This window comes from Pleurodeles waltl, chromosome 7, assembly GCF_031143425.1.
Source record: "Pleurodeles waltl isolate 20211129_DDA chromosome 7, aPleWal1.hap1.20221129, whole genome shotgun sequence".
Taxonomy (NCBI): Eukaryota; Metazoa; Chordata; class Amphibia; order Caudata; family Salamandridae; genus Pleurodeles; species Pleurodeles waltl.
Genome location: NC_090446.1, coordinates 1,193,651,366 through 1,193,673,098, shown reverse-complemented (window position 1 = coordinate 1,193,673,098; position 21,733 = coordinate 1,193,651,366). Strand labels below are relative to the sequence as shown.

At 43.3% G+C, this 21,733-nt stretch overlaps 1 protein-coding gene across 1 annotated transcript in view; it reads left to right on the top strand.

Moving 5' to 3' along the window:
• PIK3R5 (phosphoinositide-3-kinase regulatory subunit 5) overlaps nucleotides 1-21,733 on the top strand; it is a 276,234-nt gene that overhangs the window by 238,919 nt on the left and 15,582 nt on the right. The window contains exons 17-18 of the mRNA XM_069200312.1: nucleotides 2,921-3,003; nucleotides 13,357-13,472. Of these exons, the coding sequence (XP_069056413.1) occupies nucleotides 2,921-3,003; nucleotides 13,357-13,472 (199 nt within the window). The remainder of the gene's footprint in view (nucleotides 1-2,920; nucleotides 3,004-13,356; nucleotides 13,473-21,733) is intronic.

Here is a 21,733-nt window from a genome sequence, read left to right as displayed (position 1 = left end):
CCCCCATAGAAATGACTCCTGTCTTAGCAAAGACAGGAGTCATGCCCCCTTGCCCAATGGCCATGCCCAGGGGACTTCTGTCCCCTGGGCATGGTCATTGGGCATAGTGGCATGTAGGGGGGCACAAATCAGGCCCCCCTATGCCACAAAAAAAATATACTTACCTGAACTTACCTTAATGTCCCTGGGATGGGTCCCTCCAGCCTTGGGTGTCCTCCTGGGGTGGGCATGGGTGACAGGGGGTGTCCCTGGGGGCATGGGGGGGCACCTCTGGGCTCCTTCAGACCCCACAGGTCCCTTAACGCCTGCCTTTTGCAGGCGCTAAAAAACGGCGCAAAAGCGGCCGTATGTCATTTTTTTTGACCCGCCCACTCCCGGGCGTGATTTTTGCCCGGGAGTATAAATCCCACGCACATGCCTCAGAGTCGATTTTTTAGACGGGAACGCCTACCTTGCATATAATTAACGCAAAGTAGGTGTCCACGCTAAAAAATGACGCTAACTCCATGGACTTTGGCGCTAGACGCGTCTAACGCCAAAGTATAAATATGGAGTTAGTTTTGCGTCGAAATTGCGTAAAAAAAAACAACGCAATTTGGGCGCAAACGGAGTATAAATATGCCCCTATATATCATCTTTACATTTCCATGCTTTGCCTATAATAAGGTAGTCCTAGCTAAAAAAAACAAATGGTGAGATTGTTGCAGTTAAGGAAAGTTCTGCTAGATGGCACTGTTTCCACATAAATAAAGTTGCAGCTCTATGCAGTCTGGAAGGTTAGTTAGCCTTGAAAATTTACAGTCGGAAACTGCTGGTCCTCAGTAGCTTTGAAACCTCATTCATAGAAAACAAGCATTTGCAATGCAATGGGTCTCGCGTTTGCTCGAGTTAGGGCTATTAGCGTTGTAAACTAGAGGATGCGTGGCAATGCAAATGTGCTGTGGCAGCCTCTACAATTTTTTATTTTTTTTAAACAAGCGCGATCGCGCTATGTAAAACCCAGCAAGATTGCACTGAGTGGGAAATTAAAAGAAAAAGTCGTCCAGAAACCATGCTGAAAGCATGGAGTACCATATGTTTTCAGTAGTTTACCAGTGCCCTCAAGGAGGAATAAACACCGGAAAAGGCATGACATATGTATGCCTTTTACAAATGAAATCAAGCAAATTTTGAAAGGCAAGCCCACAAACTAATGAAAGTGATGGGTGTGACATGGGCAGAGAGATTACAACAGAGGCCAGAGCACTTGCGCACTCGACCCTAAAAACTAGATTAGCTATAGAGAAGCAGTAACTGTAGGAAGGCCATGTAATATCTGGAAACCAGATAGAGTGAAAGATGCTCATTGAAGCTCTTTGTTCTGGTTAGTGGTTTCATGGCCAAAGATCTAAAATCATTTGTAAAATGATAACATGGAACTGATGTGATGCGGGCCTCTGTGGTCCTTCATGTTGTAAGCATCATGATGCACAACGTGTATCATCATGCCAGCTCAATAATTCAAATTTTACTGACCTAGGAAGACTGATAGACTGACTGTGCCCCGCCAGGACTCATGAGGTGTAGGATATAGCCATATCTCAGCAGTATTAACCTTCTAGAGAGGTTTACCAATACAATCCTATAAACAATTTTAATGGCATAGAAATACCTGTCATCTTTCAACTAGATTTTTCTCTTAACCTTGAGATAAACAAAAACCCTAAAAAAATAGGGGCATATTTAAGAAAAGTGGCGCTGCACATAGTGCAGCACCGTTTTTCTTGCGCCCCTTAGCACTCCCCTAACGTCACCATGTGTGCGCCGTATTTAAAATACGGCACACCATGGAGGTAGTTAGGGGACTAGTGTCAGAATTTTTTTATGCTAGCCCAGAGCTTTGCAGGATTAGCATAAAAAATTCTGAAGCTGTCCTGCAAAGCACCCAGAAGCCCATTGTAACCAATGGAAGCCTCCTTTTAATGCCTGCTGAGAGCAGGCGTTAAAAGTGCCGAAAAAATGGCCTCCCCTAACGGGGGAATGCCCCCTTTGCATACATTATGCCTTGTGCAGGCTGTAATGTAGCGCAAAGGGTTACAAAGTGGCATTGCGCCACTTTGTAAATATGGCACGGCCTTTTGGCCTTCTAACGCCACATTAGCATAAACAAATGACACTAATGTGGTGTTGGAATGGCACCAGGGGCTCCTAAATATGCCCCATAGCGATTAAAAAGTGGCCCTGTCGAGCATGCTACTGAAGAAGGCAGCTGCCAGTAAGAGAGTGTGTAAAGGAGGATCTTAGCAGAGGCCAATAAGCCTGCAGCAAACTGAAAGACATGATATCACGCTGAATCCTTTGAAACGCTGGTATGGTCAGAGTAGAGTCAATTGTGTGCCAGGTGTTGGAACAACACTTTCTAGATTCTGCCTCTGCCCTACCAGACATTCATCACCACCTGTTAAGGCCCTGGCATGGCTGATTTTTCCCCAGCCTTACAAACCTCTCAGAAGCCCATCCTTGTAAGGAGATCTCGTGATTATCATTAGGTCTGGTCTGCATCTAAACTCGAAATTCTTTGGTGAATGTTGGGGATATACAGTTACTATAATTAAGCGCTGTAGCCGCTGCTGAGGTCAATAATCACTGTTTAAGGTCCTAAACATGAGTTATAGGACCAAGCTGTATGTAAGTACCAAAACGAGGCTTAGGGACCTAAGCAACAATTATAGTTCGAGGCAGAAGAGCTCTCAGGCTATTAGTGCATCTCACCTAGTGGAGGAAACTTGTTATTAATTATTAAGGAGAAACAGAAAGACAAGCATTGGATTGTTAGATCAGAAGGTCCATACCACTTATTATTGGCCCTGAGCCACTTCATTGCCATCTATGGAGCTCCCAACATTCCAGTGTTCTAATGTTTGCCATCTTCACCTTTTAGATTCCAAAATGGAGTGTCTGAACCTGACTGTCACTGAGGTCATCAAGAGGCAAAACTCCAAGTCCAAGAAAAGCCTGAACCAGGTACCCCTTAACACTAATTACAATAGCTGCCAGAAGTAAAACTAGCGTGCTAACTGAAGGGACAAGAATGAGTGTTGCACCCTCGAGCAGGGCTGCTACTTTAATTCATGTGATGTTTTGTGATCACATACTCTGGGTAATTACACCGTGAAGTGAGAATCTTCAGTTTCAGTAATGCTGTTGTGGGATTCATTATCAGTTTTTAGTAAATGTGATGACTCACATGATGTTTACAGAGGGTCCTTTAGCAGTAATTGAAATGTTATGTTACATATGTAAAGCATCTACAAGCATTGTGTCTGATAAACACTAATGGACTAGTGTCTGATTCTCCTTCCATTTTTTATTTGAATGGGTAAGACATTTTTGGTTCAGTCGGATACTAGAAAAAAACTCATTTCAAATTGGATTCAAGGTGGCTCTAGGAAGAAATCTGCTGACAGAAGTGATTATCGTTTAGGGAGAGAGAGTAAGCTGCTTCAGGGTGCAGTTGTCTGATTTTAGTATGGACATAGTGAGGCTCAGCTCCTACACTCACAAAGAGACTTTGGTAGAGTCATTTGCCACAAATGACCCTCTGTCAGATTAGAAGAACTCAGGAAGAAACACTACAATAGCCTTATTGCCTGCCGTAGCGGGCTATACTGACCATTAAAGCCCTGCTCCAGCATTAAATAATAAGGGAGTGGGCCTTTAATTGCTGGTGTAGCCCAGCTATGGCAGGCTATACGGCTATTAGAACATTCCACCACTAGAGAGCAGAATGTTCTAGTAAATAAAACAAAGGCCTCAGGATTGTTATCCCCTCAGCTCTGTGAGCCCTTTGGGAGCCCATTGTTCACAACTGTTGCTATGAAACAAACATTGGAATGTTGGAGCTCCAGGTTTTTACCAGTCTGATCAGGACGTCACGGCTAGTTCACTAGCTGTGACTGAAGGTGACCATATTTGACTAACGCTTCCCAAGACATCCGTACCTACAAGAAAAGTGACTCGACCATTTCAAAGATAGGATGCACACACTGCATAGAGGGAGCAGCGTTTGATACAGTTCTCAGTCTGAAGTCACCTCCACCAGTCCACTCTAGTAGAGCACTGCACCTTTTACAATGACACTCTTCGTTTGAAACCCCTTTAAATCCAGCACATTTTATTGATCTCTGGGTGCAAACAGAAACCAAGCCTTCTAACCAGAGCTCATGCAATGAAAATGAAAAAGAGCCCCTTCACTTATTCTCTTTGAGTCCCTAATCTATACACCAATGACAGCTGCCAATACGTAATGAAGTAACCTAGAATTCAAGTGGGGGCTTTATGGCATTAAAGACTCTGGCCCTAATTTAGAGCCTAGTGGACTTGTTCTCTGTCAGAAATTTAATGGACGCCCCCCTCCTCCCCAAAGCTCTTGGACATGCCTTAGGATATAATGCACTTTTAATAAGGCGCATGGAACATCCAAACATCCAAATCCAAAATTAGGCCTCTATGCTTGTCAGCATCATAGCTGAGGCTTTTGTGACCATGGATATGTGAACTTAGATGTCTACATTTTTTTATTTGATTTTTACTGTTGACCAGGAGGAAGTCAGGAGTTAGTAAAATGCGTCATGTGTTTCTAAATTATTTATGCAATGCTACTCTTGTGCCTAGAGCAATGTTTTAAATGGGCAGGCAATGTCAGGCACTGGGTACTTGCACTTCTTTAATTTTACAGGAAGAGTACTAGCACTTTTCAACAGAGATACAATGCTTAGAATGGGAGAGTATTCTTCTCAGTTGCAAGCAGGTAGTCTGCGGTAGTGACTTCCTGCAGGTGGGGCATGGCAAACCTCTGAAAATTGAATTAGCAGGTAAGGACGATGAGCAAGATTCTGGATCATAAGATGTAGGGTTTGCATGCCCAAGCTCTCTCTCTCTTTATTAGCGTGACACCATACCATGACTGACTGAATGAAGGCAGTGACTGCATAGGATAACTGTTCAATGATGCCTAAGCAACAGGTTCTTCTGCCTTACATGTCGACACTACTGACACTTAACCTCCCATAGATCACAGGGCCACCCTCGTAATGCCTAATGTCTCCTTCCTTGTTGGAGCACTTGGAGATGACACTGAATGGTATTTTGTTGTAGAAGCTCGGCAGGTACCTAAACTCCAACGAGGAGCCTCATGGAATGTTATTTTATTGAGATGTGTCCCCCCACCCCAAGATTGGTTAAAAGCCCCCAATTCTGACTTTTGGACGGCCAGGAGAAAAATGTTTCCTCATGCACCTGAGACCGACAGTATTAAAGCAGGTGTGTCTCCAATGCCAGGTTCAGGAAAAATAGTATCTATGTAGGTGAGTTCCATTTAAATTAATTGTATGTATATGTCTCCTATGTAGCAGTCCTGAAAAATCATCATTAAGCCATACATGGCAACAATTTCGGCCCCAGATTTACTAAGCCCTTGCGTTGCCATTGCGTCGTGCAAGTTGACACAAGGCAACACAAGGGCTTACGTGATATTTACTAAGCCACACAACGTCACTTTGCATGGCTTAGTAAATCTAGAATAATGTAAGGCAGCACAAACCCCTGCTTGCATTACTTGGGTGGAGCGTGGGCATTCCCAGTCTTGGATTTTTGTGCGTTCACAGATTTACTAAGGGTAGTAAACGTGGGAATGTGTCAAAATGGTACACCATCTCAGCAGAGGTGATGGATATCCTGTCCACCAAAATATAAATCCCATGGGATATATGGGATTTATATTTTGGCGGACAGGATATCCGTCATTGTTGTGATGGAGCAACCTGTCCACCGAAACCTTAATCAGGCCCTGAGGCATTCCTCTTTTTGTGTGTGCTGCATTCTGTAGCATAAATAGAATGAGAAAAATGCCTCTGAGGGTTGATTTTGTGCAGGAAGGTGTCTGTTCCTGTACAAAAACAATCCTGTCTGTAACGCAGGCACTCTTGCACCCTTCCTCAAGGGTGCCTGCACTGGCACAGAAAGAGAGCAAGAATGCACCCTATCTTGGTAAATATGGCACATTCCTTCCCTCCTCATTTATTGCAGTGCAGCAAGCTGTCTTGCTTTTTTCTGTTGCTTCAAATTCTTGTAAATCTCGCCCCAGTTTCAGGCGGGAGACTCCCAATTTTGTGAGCCCACTAGGGCTTTATTTAAGCTGTCTTCTGCTTTAAATCTCGTCCACGTCAATGTAAGTCAATGGAGAAAACACATCGCATCGTTTTATACACAAAATCTCTCTCGTTTAATTGTTGGCATATGTGTTAATCTGGCCGTCCTGGACCTCGGTTGGATTCTTCTCTGTTGTCTATTCTGTGTATCCTGTTTTTCAGCCAGAGTTTCGGCTGCTCTACCACTCACTGTCACATAATTATAGACTGTAGTGGGAAACACTCCACACAGCTTTCTGCCTAGACCAACAGCCCTTAAGAACCCGTATTTATACTTTTTTTAGCGCCGCATTTGCGCCGCTTTTTGACGCAAAACGGCGCAAACCTACAAAATACAATGGTATTTTGCAAGTTTGCGCCGTTTTTGCGTCAAAAAACGACTCAAATGCGGCGCCAAAAAAGTATAAATACGGGCCAGAATTTATCCCTGCCCTTGGGATAACTGGGCCATCCGTTTACCGAAGATTTTCTGGTAAACTCGGAGCTGTGGAGACTATTTCCAGGCCTGGAGAGTCTTCCTGCCAGCTCTAAATTTAACGTGTGGGAGGGGCGCTACCTCAAACCACGCCCCGTCCACACAACACTCAACTTAAATGCCTTTTTAATAGCACCCCAGATCCGACCTGTCACGTGGCTACAGCGCTGTTGCTATGACGGAACGAAAAGGGCGAAGAAGAGGGGAAAGAGGTAGACCAGCCTCGTGGCATGCAGGTGAAATCCTGTTGCTTTTTTTCTAAACACACGTGTGCAAAAAAAAGGATAGGCAAAGACTGGCCAAAAGCTGTGATAAAGGAGACACGGAGGAGTGAAGGAAAACTGAGAGTATCGCGAGGGAAAACAAAAGGAAGAGATGTGGTAAGAAGTAAGGAACAAATAGAGTTATAGATAGACAGAATGATGATAGTGTGGAAGAGAAAAGGAGATGAGAGGGACAAAGAGATAGAAAGAGAATAAGGAAACGGTGTCAGTCAGAATGCATTTAAGGGATGCCATGGGAAGAGAGGAGAAAAATGCAGGAGAAGTGGAGAAAAGAGCGAGAGGGAAAACAGGAATCAGACAAAGGGAAAGAAAGAGCACTGTCAGGTAGGAAATGAAAGAGGAAGGTGGCACAGAAGCAAATGGCCTAAAAAGTGAATAAGGAGAAATGGAGAAAGAAAGAACAAGGTGATGAGAGTATAAATAAATATAGATATGTGTAACATACTCCAAAAATGCGTGTAGGGCAGGTTTCACAATGCCATGCTTTAGTCGAGACAAGACCACAGAGCAGTGGGGCTTTGCGACATTTGTGCATACTGATCTGAGGATAGTGCTTACCGTATTGGGGAACAGTGGTTTACATTCTGTGGCTTTGAAGATGCTACCCTGGTTTTGTGGCTTGTCATGCTGGGGCATTACACATGCTGGCCCAGTTTTGTTGTTTTACATGCTATGGCACTGCACATACTGACCATGGCATAACAGTGCTTAATTTGAACCAGTGGTTTCCGGTGGTCGGCTCCGGTACTTAATTGGCAACACCGACAGTCTGCCACATGGTGTCGCTGTCTGCCTAATTCAGAAACTAGCACAACAGTTGATTATTAATGCAACACATATTAAAAGAGAGTAATACCTGCCGCCCAAGCCATTCTCATAGTGTTGGGCACCTGGAATAGTCTGAATTGTCAGGAGTGTCATGTTTAGGAGCTGCTTTGATACAGTCACCCTCAACGTTGGCAGGGTAAACTGGTGGTGCAAGTGTCAGTGGCCTCCTGACAATGCACCAGCACTTATTTCTTTTACAAATTAAGGCCCATATTTATACTTTTTTAGCACCACATTTGCGCTGTTTTTTTACGCAAAAGCAGCGTAAACGTACAAAATATAATCGAATTTTGTCAGTTTGCGCTGCTTTTACCTCAAAAAATGATGCAAATGCGGTGCTAAAAAAGTATAAATACGGGCGTAAGTACTGTGACATAGTGCATTGCATTCTGGCCTCTGCAGACACCAGTCTAGCTATATTGCTTTCCTTGATGGGGCTTTTTGACAGCAGCCTGGGGTTAGTGTGTTGCATACTGGCTCACTGAAGATACTGGCCTATTTCTGTTGGTTTATCTGCTGGCTCATTACACAACCCTGTGGATAGTTTGTTACATACTGGGGCACGGCAGACACTGGGCTAGTTTTGTTGTCTTCTGTCCTGTAAAATTGCACATACTAACTTGAATCGGTGCTTTGATAATAGAGCATTGTGGATCCAGGACTGAAGATAATGTTTTACATACTGTGGTACCCACCCTGTGAATGTACGTTACACACCAGGGCACTGAACATGTTGACTTAGTTTTGTTGCTATACATGCTAGGACATCGACATGGAGATAGTGCTTTACACATGCTGGCCTTGCACAGTGTATTACATACTGAGACCTTGAGGATATCGAATACTGGCCTAGGGGTCCTGCTTCAGACACTGGAGAACTGAGAAAACTGGTCTATGAGTAGTGTTTTACACACTGCAGATTTGCAGGCACTGGCCTGTAGACCTTGCATAACATAGCATAGCAATGTTGATACTGGTCTGGAGATAGTGGTTTGTATATTTGAGTATTGCAGCTCCTGGCCTGCTGATGGCGCTTTACATACTGCGGTATTGCGGACTGTGGCCAGGAGAGTGGGAATACTTAGCATAATGTGGTTTCAGTGTACTGGCATGAATATTTGTAGATAGTGGTCTGGATATGTTGGTGTAAATATTGGGGAAGCAATGGCCTGACTGAAATGCCTAACATACTGAGACATTGTAAAAACTGACCTGGCTCCAATGTTGTTATACAGAGACGTTGTAAAAAGTGGCCTAACTATGGTGTGGTGCTTACAGAGACACTGTAGAAGCTGGTCTGGCTAAAATGTGTAATTTACAGAGACATTGTAAAAGGTGGCCTGGCTCCAATGTGTTACTTACAGAGACATTTTAAAAGCTGGTCTAGCCATAGTGTGTTATTTACAGAGACATTGTAAAAACTGGCCTGGCTACAGTGTGTTTTTTACAGAGTCAGTGTAAAAGCTGGTCTGGTTATATTATTGACAGAGATAGACCCTCATTACGGCCTTGGGGGTCTTTTCATAAGACTGCAGCGGCTGCCAAAAGACCACCAGTGCTGGCGGTCTTAAGACCACCCTATTACAACAGAAATAGGAATTCTGCCTGAAATTGGGTGGAATTCTGACACCAGTCATGCAGGCGGTTGGCAGAAAAGAGGCGGTTCCACTGCCGGCACCGCCACGCCACGCCAAAAGGACGCTGCACGCCGTATTACAACCTGTAATAGGGCATGGCTGTATCCTGATGGCGGGGAGCTGCCGGTGATGGAAGCGCAGGGACCCACCCTTCCCGGACGACCTCCTCAACGGACGAGGTAAGTGGATTATCCGACAGGGAAGGGGGGGTGTCTGCGTGTGTGAGTGCATGTGTGAATGTATTGAATGCAAGGGAGGTGGGGAGTCTGCTTGTGTAAGTGCATGTGTGAATGTTTTGAATGTGTGGGCATGTGTGAGTGCGAGTATGCATGTGGGGGAGGGTGGGTGTAGCATGTGTGCGAGTATGCGGATGGGGAGGGGGTGTAGCATGTATGGGGAAGGGGTGGTGTATGCGTGCGTGTATGTGGAGGGGGTAGTGTATGCATGCGTGTATGTGAGTAAATGTGAATGTATGTGTGCGTGTATGTGAGTGGATGTGAATGGTTTTGTGCATATGTGCGCGTGAATGGGGGTGTTTGCGTGCATATGAGCATTTGCATGGGTGTGCCTGAGTGCGTGTACGTGCGTGAATGGGTGTTTCTGTGTGCATGTTTGAGTGTGCGTGCCCGAGTGAATGGGGGTGTATGTAGCGAGTGCGTGGGTGAGTGTAAGAGTGTAGAAGTTTGTGGGTGCATGTGTGCGGGTGTGTGGATGTGTGGGGATTTGTCTCCCAGCAACAGGAGTGAAGATCACTATCGCTGGGTGCAGGACCGCCAGATTTTAGTGGCGGTGTAACCACCACGAAAATTCTGGCAGTCTGCCGTCTCGTAATACCACTAGCGGTGTTACGGCTGCTGTTGGGCCAGAAGGGCTCACCTGCAGCCCGGTGGACCGCCCATAAGTGGAGGTACGGGCGGTGTTTCGGCTGTTTGGTTTAGGCCAAACTACCAAACTCATAATATGGCGATCTTTACCCCTGGCCTGTCAGCGGTAAGACTGCCACCGCAAGTCTGGCAGTCTTAAGACTGTCAAACTTGTAATGAGGGCCACAGTGTGTGAATTAATGGAAAACGAAAACTGAGAAACCAATTTGGAGGAAACCACATAATGGAAAACCCATTTTAAGGAAAGACAATTTTAAGGGAATACCAAAAAATCTAAAATTAAAGGAAACATTTTAAAGGAAGGATCATTTTAAAGGGAAAAAAATCATTTCATTAAACTTGGGTGGAGTTTATGACTACTGTGAGGTTTTTGGGTTCAGGGATGGGTAATGTTTAGAGTGGTGAGGGGTTTTTATGGGTCAGGAATAACTGGGGTTCAGGGATTTTTATGGTTCAGAGATGGCTAGAGTGTATGGATGGTGAGCAGTTTTTTGGGTTCACAGATAAGTGGTGTCTAGGTATGTGAGGTGTTTTTAGGTTTCAGAGATGGATGGAGTGTAAGAGTATTGAGGGTTTTTATGGATTAAGGATGGGGGGATTTTAGGTCTTGCACTGGTTTTTAAGGGATGTGGTGGGGTTTTAAGGATTCAGGGATTGATTGAGTTTAGATGTAGAAAATGATTTTTAGGGTTCAGGGATGAGTAGTTTAGGGTGATGAGTTCTTATGGCATGAATGGCTGATGTTTAAGGGCGGTGTGGGTGTTTTAGGGTTCAGGGATGGGTAGAGTTTGGGTGTGCCGAGGCATTTTAAGTGTATGGGATGGGTGAGTTTTGGCATAGGAAGGGGGTTTTAGGGCTTAGCAATGGGTGGATTAAGAGGTAGTTAGTGATTTTATGTTTCAGGGATGGTGGACATTTGGGGTAGAAAGGACTGTTAAGCTACAGGAATGAGTGTAGCTTGTGTGGTGAGCGATATTAGGGGGCAGGGATTGATGGTTTTAAGGGTTGTGAGGGGTCAGCAATGGTCCGTGTTTATGGGTGGTGACGGGTCAGCACATTAAAAGCCTCCAAAGTAATTATCTGACCGTGTAAAATATATAAATATGAAACATTGCGCCCTGAAGTAAAGCACTAAAATAAATATCTCAGACAAAACTCTTTCTGAAAGTAAGAACTGCAAGCATTGAACCTGCATTTATCAAAAAAACATTAAAAAGCCAATTTTGACCAAAAAGATATTCTATCCATTGGTTTCTACAGGAAGGTAATGCAATTTATTCTGAAAATTTCAATTAAACAGTTTAGATTAAATGGTTTCTCAGAAATGTTATCCCATGAAAATGCGTTTCTATGAAATCACATATAAACTTTACAGAGCCATTGTAAAAACTGGCCTAGCTAAATTGTGTTATTTATAGAGCCATTGTAAAAGGTGGCCTGCCCCCAGTGTTTTACACACACAGACTTTGTAAATGCTGGCCTGTTAATCATAGAGACAATGTAAAAGCTGATCTGGCTAGAGTTTGATATTTACAGAGACATTGTAAAAGCTGGGATGGCTCCAATGTTGTATACACATAGCCATTGTAAAAGCTTGTCTGCTACGGTGCTCTACAATACTGTAAATACTGGGCCATTGTGGAAACATGGCTGGATATTGTGATTGACATGAATGGTCTGGCTATCACTTTACATACAGAGACAGTATTGGCTTGGCTGTGATTCTTTACATGCTGGGGATTATGGCCATGGTGCTTTATCTGCTGAGTCAATGTGGAAATTGGCCTTATTTTATGGTTTTATATGCTGTGGTGAGGTGGAACTGGCCTGGATGTGATGTGTTACCTATCAGAAAGTCCAATATTTCAATAAGTCCTCTCCAAAACGGGGCTGAGCATGCTCACTTTGCTCACTTACTCGGTACATCCTGAAACTGATTTGAAAAAATACAGCGTTGACCAGTGTCTCCAGTGATGCCCTGTGCAAAAAACTTCTCATTCCAGCATGTCGCTAGCATGTTGACCTCCAGTGGAAGAATCAGCAGTGTTAGCGCTCCTGGCAACATGTCACTAGAGCTAATCCATCTTTAAGTTCATGTTCTGGAGTTAATGGGACTCCAACATCAGCAATTTGGGGAAGTGAAGTTAATGAGCTACACACTGAGGCACCCAAAATGATCCTCTTTAAGTGTAGGTGGGCGTAACTTTTTTGTGCTCAGAGTGTAGTTTGAGGAAGTTGTTGTCAGTGTTACCCACTAGCAGTTTTGAGGACCAGAACTTATTTTTACACATAGAAATTTACTGAGAGCAAGAGAGGGAAAAACAGTCAAAGAGGAAAAATGAAGGAAGAGAAAGTCAGACAAAGCCACAAAGGAAGAAAAAAGAAATCTACAAAACTGAGACAAAGGTGCAGGGAGTGTGTGGTAGTCCTTTAAAGAGGTATGAGATGGATTTAAGCCTATGCACCCTTGGTATTCTGTGCACCAACATTTATTAACACTGCAGCAGATTTCTAAGCAGAACTTTGGGCATGAGAACTCATTCTTTTATAAATTACGCTCTGTGTATGCCCGTATAGTCCCTCCAGGGCATGTTACTGGTAACCTAGTATGAGAGAGTGAGAGCACTGTAATATAGAAGTGAAATGCCTGCCTCTGTGAAGAATGGCTTACCCTTGTGAAGTCAGGTACTAACTAACCTGTGGTCTCATGTGACAGAAAATGTTTGCTCATAAAAGATGTGAGTTTGTCGCTAGAAAGAAAGCATAATGTCTCAAAAACTTCATAGGAAAAGTACCTGTAGCATCTCTAGCTAAAAGGAGAACTCAGTAGGTTGAGAGCCTGTTGCAGGAATCTTTGTTTAATTTGCTAGTTACAAGTTGGAACCATAATGGGCCAGCTTAACCTTTCACCCATCTGCGACTCTCAATAAAATGAGTACCTCTGTATTGGGAGATAATGAAAACATCTATTAAAACAATAAGACACAGATCATTCTCTGGTGTGTGTTATGGGGCATAGCAGGTAGTGTTATCATTAATGGATGTGCTCCTTCTTTGCAGCAAATTACCATCTCGCAGATTAAGGTGGACAAGGTGCAGGTGATTGGCGTGGAAGGAAGCACCTTTGCCCTCTGTCTGGATCAGGACGAGAAGAAGATTCTGCAGAGAGTAACCAGGTATGAAGGAGACATCTTTGCTCCAAAATTCACTTTTAGGGGGCTTGTGGGAGATATTAGTACATTTTATTGAAGGTCCAATGGGCCAGATGCCAGTCAAACCTTTGAATCACTGGGTGCAAATTGTTGGAGAGCTGTTTCCCCAGGTAACTTTTGAAATGAAAGATAAATAGTTTGGGAACAAATGGATTTCATTTTGGCACAAATGGATTAGTTACTGACCAAAATCGACCAATCTTTGGCACACATCCCTTATTTATTTCAATGTCTGAAGTAATTAGGGGGTTACATGGATTTGGACCAATTTTGCATGTTTTGCCAAATCAAATTTAGGATCATGTAGATGTTATCTTTTCCCAAGGGCAGATACGCTGCTAGGGATTTAAATATATCATTAATGCAGTCGTCACCCTTCGGTGTGAAAGCATTCTAAGCTGGGTTTGGACATGTAAGCTTGTGTGACTCGTCATTAGAAAGCACAGAAATACAAAAAATCTCATTTAGTTGTAGGAGGTAACTGAACATCTATTATTTATCAATAGATATCCCATCCGCCCATTTCTCAATTCCTCATCTCATTTATAGGTGGGGGCATCTACTGTATTTCTGTTGTGGCAGCATCAGCAGCTCCACTATCAGAAACACTTTACCTGCTGGCCAGCTGTTCTTAAAATACTAGCTGCATAGCATTTGAAGATCTACTCCATTTCGGATGAGGTTTCTGATGTTTTGTCTACCATATATTTTCCTGCCCAAGTCCATAATGCATGGCCTAGTGAACCTAGGCTAGAAAAATCAATAGTGTTCTCCCCTTGCTGGGTGAAAACTCTCATATGGATTTCTCGCACTTGTAGGGTCTTGAGACACATAGGCCCTCATTATGAGTCTGGCGGTCAATGGACCGCCAGACTTACGGCGGCAGATGGACCGCCGTGGTAGTGGCAGTCCACCCACCACATTAGGACAGCGGCAGATCGGCCACGGTCGAAACGCCGCTACCACCAGGCTGCCGCCACCAGGCAGCCTGGCGGTCTCGGCATTTCAAATCCACCAGGGCAGCAATGCAAGCAGCACTGCCCTGGGGATTATGAGTCCCATTCTGCCAGCCTTTCCACAGTGGTTAATACCGCCATGGAAAGGCTGGTGGAATGGGGGACTCGGCGGCCCCTGCACTTGGCATGGGAAGTTCAGGGGCCACCATGCACAGCCCTGTCGCACATTTCACTGCCCAAATTACGGGCAGTGAAATGTGCGATGGGTGCTGCTGCACCCACCGCACCGCCACATTGGCGCTGGCTCCATTAGGGGCCAGCGTCAATGTAAAGGCCCTGTTTACCGCTGGCCCAGTGGGCAGAAACACTGTTTCCGCCCACCGGCCCAGCGGGAAACTCAAAATAGGGCTGGCGGAGACCAGACCGCACTTGCGGTCAAGAGCCAAACTCATAATGACCCCCATAGTGTGATTGAGAGCAGAAGACCTAGTTGGTCATTGTCAATCACTATGTTAGTGTGACTCTGACAGGCAGCAATCTGTTAGAGGGCCGTGAGCCATTTGGAAGACCCATCTCCTCTCAAAAGGAACTCTCCTTGTTAGCACTCTAAATAAGTAACAAGTGTGTTTCAGGATGGCAAAGTGTGCCTTGCCGGCCAAGGCATTTACTGTTGGTGTAAATTTTTTCTACTATTTCCTGAGAGTTTGACTTTATCAGATGAACAACTGTAGGCGCTCGAATAAGCAGCATAAAAATGGGACCAATGCTGGAGTCTTTAACAAGTAGGCTGCTATTGTTTACAACTCCTTTCCAATAGAGGCTAGATAGTTTCTCTTGTACTCACAAGGGGATATGCAATTTTAGTATCTCATCGGACGTTCTCCAGTGTTCTTCTGAAGCTCCTCTCTTAGCTGTTACTAATCACCTCATCTCCACACTAAATTCTTCTTCATACTCATTCTCCTTGGCTATTGACATGATTGACCTTTCCATTCATCTGAACCCATTTTTGAGTGTGAGAGATATTCTCTTATGACACGTGCTGCTCTTCTCTACTTCTCTTTAGGGTTCCCCTATAATTTGTACCAGGGCACCTTTTATGCATATTCCACCACTTCTTTCACTGGTATCGTTTATCTATGAGTTGAATCTCAGATCCTACTAGATGTACTAGTTCTTATTCACCCAGTCTTTTTTTACGTTGTTCCATAGGTTATGTCATCCTGCTATGTTCAGTTGCCACCCATTCCTCCTTCCCACATACTTACAATGCCTCTTGCGTGCCTTAATGTCCTATGTGATGAATCTTCTTTGATCCATGGTTCACTGCACCTTATTACTAACCTTTACCATAACTTAAAATATTGTATTGATGTATTCCGAAATTAGAATATTAGAATGATGTGAGTTCCACTGAAGACAGTATTGTAGCTGAGTACCAATAATGGCTGTTATGGGCCTTCTGCTTCAACATTACAGTGTATGTCTTTCTGTTTCTCTATTTTTAATTTAGAAAATTCAACCCTATTTGATTAGAATGTTAGCATTCTATGCACTCTAGCTCGGGCTCTATCAGTTGTTTTACTTCGTTATAGGCCCTTTCCTGTGACTCAAACCTATAGCTCAGGTTCAGGGCCTTTAAGAACCAGTAAAGCACCCATCACCCGGTTGTAATGCTCTGATACCAATTCTTGATGCTAAAAATTGAAACAAAACACATCAGGAAGACCAAATCTAACTTATGTGTAATGGAAAATAGCAAGCAGTACAGCAAATAATTAAAAGGAAATTATAATTTCAAATTGCTAGAAAAGTGTCAGTTAAAGGATAATGCTAAAATACAAAAATTATGGGACAACTTATATAGGGTTTCTCTCAGCATAAATCTACAAAACCTAATTGTGTGATAGAAACTTGCTACTTTCAGCAAAAACTAATGAGCAGATCTTTCCAGAGGAGAAACAGGACGTCTTTGAGGAGACAATATCATGCATGATTTTAGGACTGAGCTCATTATTCTCCCAAAATCCCTCTTCCAGTTGCCAGTTAGTAAGAATTAACCTACACTTTGCAGAAAAGTACAAATATAGAAGCCTCAAATAAAATGTCTTCTGGGGCTCCACAGCCATGAAACATAGCAAGCATAATTGAGGGTAAAATATATTTCAAATCAAACAAGAAACTGCATCTTTATTTAATATAAAAATGTATGGCTACACACTTCGTCATATGGGTAAATAAATAACAATAACACAGCAGTACATAGAAATATATGATTATATTTTCACAACTCTTCTTTTTTTCGAGGCAGAACAATTCTCTACAACAGGTCAATAAAAAAAGAGTCTCACTGCTTCCAGTTCTACATCTTCATTGCCACTTTGTTATGTTATGTTAAAAAAATTTATAAAGCGCCATACTACCCGGAGGCTTCGTAGCGCTAAAAAGGACCTAGCATTATAACAAGCTGGAGAGATAATGAAGCATCAAAATAATAAGTGGAAATAAATACTAAATTAGAATTAAAATAGCCATGTTTTAATGGCCTTCCGAAATTCCAACTCCTGTGTGATCACACGGATATTGAGGGGAAGTGAATTCCACAGTTTGGCTCCCTGATATTTCAAAGATCTACCACCCCAACTTGCTTTTTTTACTTTGGGGAGCACAACTAAGGCTTTGGAAGAAGATCTTAAAGCTCTCGTAGCAGCATAAAATGAAACTAAGGTTTTCAGTTGATGTGGCCCTCTATTGTATAGAGCTCTATCAAAAATACATAAAGACTTAAACTTGATTCTTTTCCCTACTGGAAGCCAGTGCAAAGTGGTCAAAGCTTGCTTAGCCGCTGTAAACTTAGGCATATTGAACAGTAACCGAGCAGCCGCATTTTGTACTGTTTGTAATTTCTTGGTCACATACTCTGGTGAACCCAAAAAAAGACTATTACCATAGTCCAGCCTGGATAGAATAAGGGCCTGTACCGTAAGTCTTTTGGCGAGGGGAGGAAGCAAACCAATAACCTTTCGAAGTAACCTCAGTAATCCAAAACAGGCAGTGGAGAGCATCCTGGCTTGATGATCTAGAGTAAATTTGGAATCTAACCAAATTCCTAGTGCTTTGATGTGATCCTTCGGAGGAGGTAAATGTTCCAGCTGTATTGCCGGCAGAATATTCTTCGCCGGACTGGTAAGCTTTCCCATGAACATTATGTCTGTCTTTTCTTCATTGAGTTGGAGCCTACTATCAGTCATCCAACTCGAAACAGCTTGCAAGCAAGCTGGTAACGCCGAATTATCTACGGCCTTGACCGAAGAAAAAGAGACGGCCAACTGCATGTCGTCGGCATATGATATCAGGGACAAACCAAACGGTTCCAGTACGTCTGCTAAGGGGGCCATATAAATATTAAAGAGAGTCGGACTCAATGACGAGCTCTGGGGTACCCCACAATGAGATCTAAACTGTTCCAATAAGAAAGAACGATCTAAAACCTGAAAAGATCTATTTTGGAGAAGGGATCTCATCCATTTAAGAGCCTGGCCTTTAATTCCAGCTTTTTCCATTCTTTGGATCAATAGACCATGATTAACTGTATCAAATGCAGCACTTAAGTCCAACATTATGACAGCTGTCACCAGACCCTGATCCATCCGTTTTCTGGCTTCTTCTGTAACAGCTATCATAGCTGATTCGGTGCTGTGGGCTGGTCTAAAGCCCATTTGCGTGGGATGCAGAATATTCTGATCCTCAAGAAAGCCGGAAATTTGCATATTGACATGTTTGTCAATTAATTTTGCCATGGTTGGAAGAAGTGAAATTGGCCTATAGTTCTTAAATTCAGCTCCATCTAGGTTAGGTTTCTTTAGCAGGGGTTTAACCACTGCATGTTTCCATGATTTAGGCACACTGCCACTTTGTAAGGAGCTATTCCAAAGCCCCATTATAACAGATATTGTGGCAAATCCTCCCTGCATAAGTATATGAGGAGGCGCAGGATCTAGAGGGGAGCCAGATTTCAGTTTACTAAGAAGTAATGAAGTGCTTTCTTCCGAAATAGGGGAGAAACACTGTAAACTGGTAGTACACTCCTTACTCTCACTAGACTGATCAGACATGGTCACCTCTTCCCCTGGGAAGTTCTTATAGATTTCCTCAGTCTTTTGTAAGAAGAACGAGGCAAAATTTTTACTGTGTTCCACTGATGCTACCGTTGCTTCAGGACAAGTAGGAGAATAAAGCATCTCCTTCAATACCGGAAAGATTTATTTTGGGGATCCCGAAGCCTGTTTAATCTTGTCCCCATAATGGGTTGCTTGAGCTAGCCTTATGTCTCTATGATGAAGCCTAATTGATTGTCTATACTCTTCCCTATCTTCCTGATTTAAGGATTTCCTCCATTTCCTCTCTAGCCGCCTACAATTCCTCTTCAGAGTTGTCAGGTGAGGGGAAAACCACAGGGATTTGTCACCTCTCCTCTGCCCAGAAAGATCCTTATAAGGAAGCAGAGTATCGAGGCAACTAGTAATCCAATCATTAAAGAGGGTGGTATCCCATCTGGTTATCCCTCACAAAATCTTTTTTACTCTTGATTAACAATTTGACCCATTCCTCCGAATTAAGATTATGCCATTTCCTTGCCCTCCTACATATAGGCTGTTGAAAACCCGGTTCATGGGGCAACTTAATTTTTAATGTAATTAAAAAATGATCAGACCATGCTAACGGGGCGGGGGGCAGAGCGCTCAATGAAGGAAGATTGCTAAATACCAAATCAATCGTGTGTCCTCTCTCCTGTGTGGGACCACAAATTAATTGTTTTAGTCGTAGTGCAGCCAAGTCACTCAGCAGACGTTTGGCTGCAGTATGCTCTAAGTTGTCCACTTGGATGTTAAAATCTCCTAACACTGTTTAATTAGGTTTCATGCAAATTATTTCTGCTATTTGATCAGGTAGACTGTTAAGGAATTCTTCATAGGGCCCTGGTGGACGATACAATAGAACTCCTGTGAATGTAAAAGTCAAATTGAAGGCTAAAAAAAAGCTCATACCTTCACACCCCGATAGTTCCAGTGGGGAACAACTAAAAAGAAAATCCTGTTTAAAAATAACTGCTATACCCCCTCCTTTACCCTTCGCTCTATCTAATCTTGGAATAACATACCCTTTGGGTAGAGCGAGGGCTATATCCGGACCTGAACCCTCATGGAGCCAAGTCTCCATAAGAAAGAAGGCGGCCGGTGACCGGTCACTCAATAGAAGATTTATATCTAACTTGTGTGCAGGCAGGGAGCTGCAGTTTATCAATTGAAGGACTAAGCTATGGTTAGGGTGCCGTATATCAGAGCATCCTGGTTCTTTCAGACCCCATTTACAGGAGGGACAGGCCCAAGCCCTATTTACTAAATTGGAACAGACCCGGAAGCCATCTCCCCGGGCTATTCCTAAGGTCCCTAAGTTCTGCTGAGGTGTATGAAATATAGGAACTCACCATTTAATCCTCAAAAAGCAAGCATAAATGTATCGGCAGTGCCTTTATTTTTACAGGATGTTTTGATGATGTATATTATTAGTCTTATTGCTATATATAACAAAATCACAAATATAGTGGTTTGAATAATAGAATCAAACATTTTTATTCCCCAGCATCCAAAGACTCTCCCGGATGCCACTAGGACTTAGGTCTGGCCCACCCAGTATCTCGTGTTGTTTCTGACATTCTCTTTAATGTTATCCAGCTGTTCATGTATACTAAGGGAAGTGATGGAAAGATAGGCGCAGTATTCATCACCTTCAAAAGCACACACTCCCCCTTTGATTTTCAAAAGTTAATCTAATGCCATTCTTTTTTGAATTAGCATCTTGACATAGATGTCTGGTTGGTCTGTCCTTCTCCCCAAAGCTATTATGATAGAATTTGATAATTCTTCTATCATCTCTTTTTCTTCTTATTTAATCTAAAGCAACAGTCATCCCATACACAGCAATAAATGCAGAAAAGAATCTAGAAGTTGTTGATACTGCCCACCTACCCCTTATTGGTTCTAAGGGATGATCAAACTGTCTTTTGCAGGACTGTGCATGCTGGAAAGAAAGTTCCAGTCCAGCCTAAGGGCAGCCAAAGATAGGCTGGTGACCCGCAAATGAAATATGTATGACCTCCTTGTGGGTGGTAGTTAACAAACAAACGTACATGAGGGCGATGGTACTCTAACGTTCTCGACTGTTCGGTCACACAGTCTAAAACAAAAACACATGAACATTTGCTTCTCGGCACTCACAAAGAAATCCTTTCTCAGTTATTCCAAGATGTCACATCTGGCACAATACTGTTGAAAAGAGAGTTTTAGGAATTGTTTCCATGCCTGGGTAGGAAGTCTGGAGATGTGGACACACTATGCCATAGTGAAAAAGATGAAAGCAAGCGCTGTTATAGCAGGTAGGTTCTACAATCAAAGGATTGCTATCCCCAACATCAACAGGCATGTGTGTACAAATCCAACAAGAGGAGGAATTCATTTTCAATGTGTACATTTCCAACAACTACACCCAGGAGTTACCCATATAGGTAGAACAGCACAAGGGAAGGTTCAGTGCATATTCGTCTTAGAATAATTCCCCATTCTGCTCCAAAAACAAATACCAGCTCCAGCCAGATGCTCAGAGCAGTGACAGAGATAGCAGGCCAGGCACACAGAAGGATCCGTTATCCAGATAATTACAGGGGCAAGATCACTTGGTGGTGGTGGAACAGGCAAAGAAGGTGGACATGAAGAACTTTGCCCCCTGCCAGGCAATGGGGCTACAGTTTCAGTAGGAGCTCTGGCCAGGCACAGGCCTAGAAGCAGAGGCAGGAGCAATGTTCTTCCTAGGGAGAGCGGCTCACTTGCAATGAGAAGAGTAGATCCAAGTCTCCAGACTACAATATTTGACAACTGTGTGATAAGCAGGATCTGATAGGGCCCATGCCAGTGAGACTGCAGGGTGGTCTTCCTATGGTGCGCGTGGGTATTAACCTAGTCACTGGGATGTAGAAAGTTGAAGGCTGTGGTCAGACACTCAGGTAAGGTTGCTTGCACCTATATTGTGAAGATATTATATAAGCTTGCTGAAGTACTATATGGTGGCATCATAGGGTATTTGGAAATTATGAGGATTTGGGTGTACTATATGATATGGCTGGATAGCGTTATCGTGCAGTGCACTCTCAAATACCATCTTCGGTTGAACCAGGTATGTTTATTCAAACTGAAGCTCAACCCTGGGTAGATG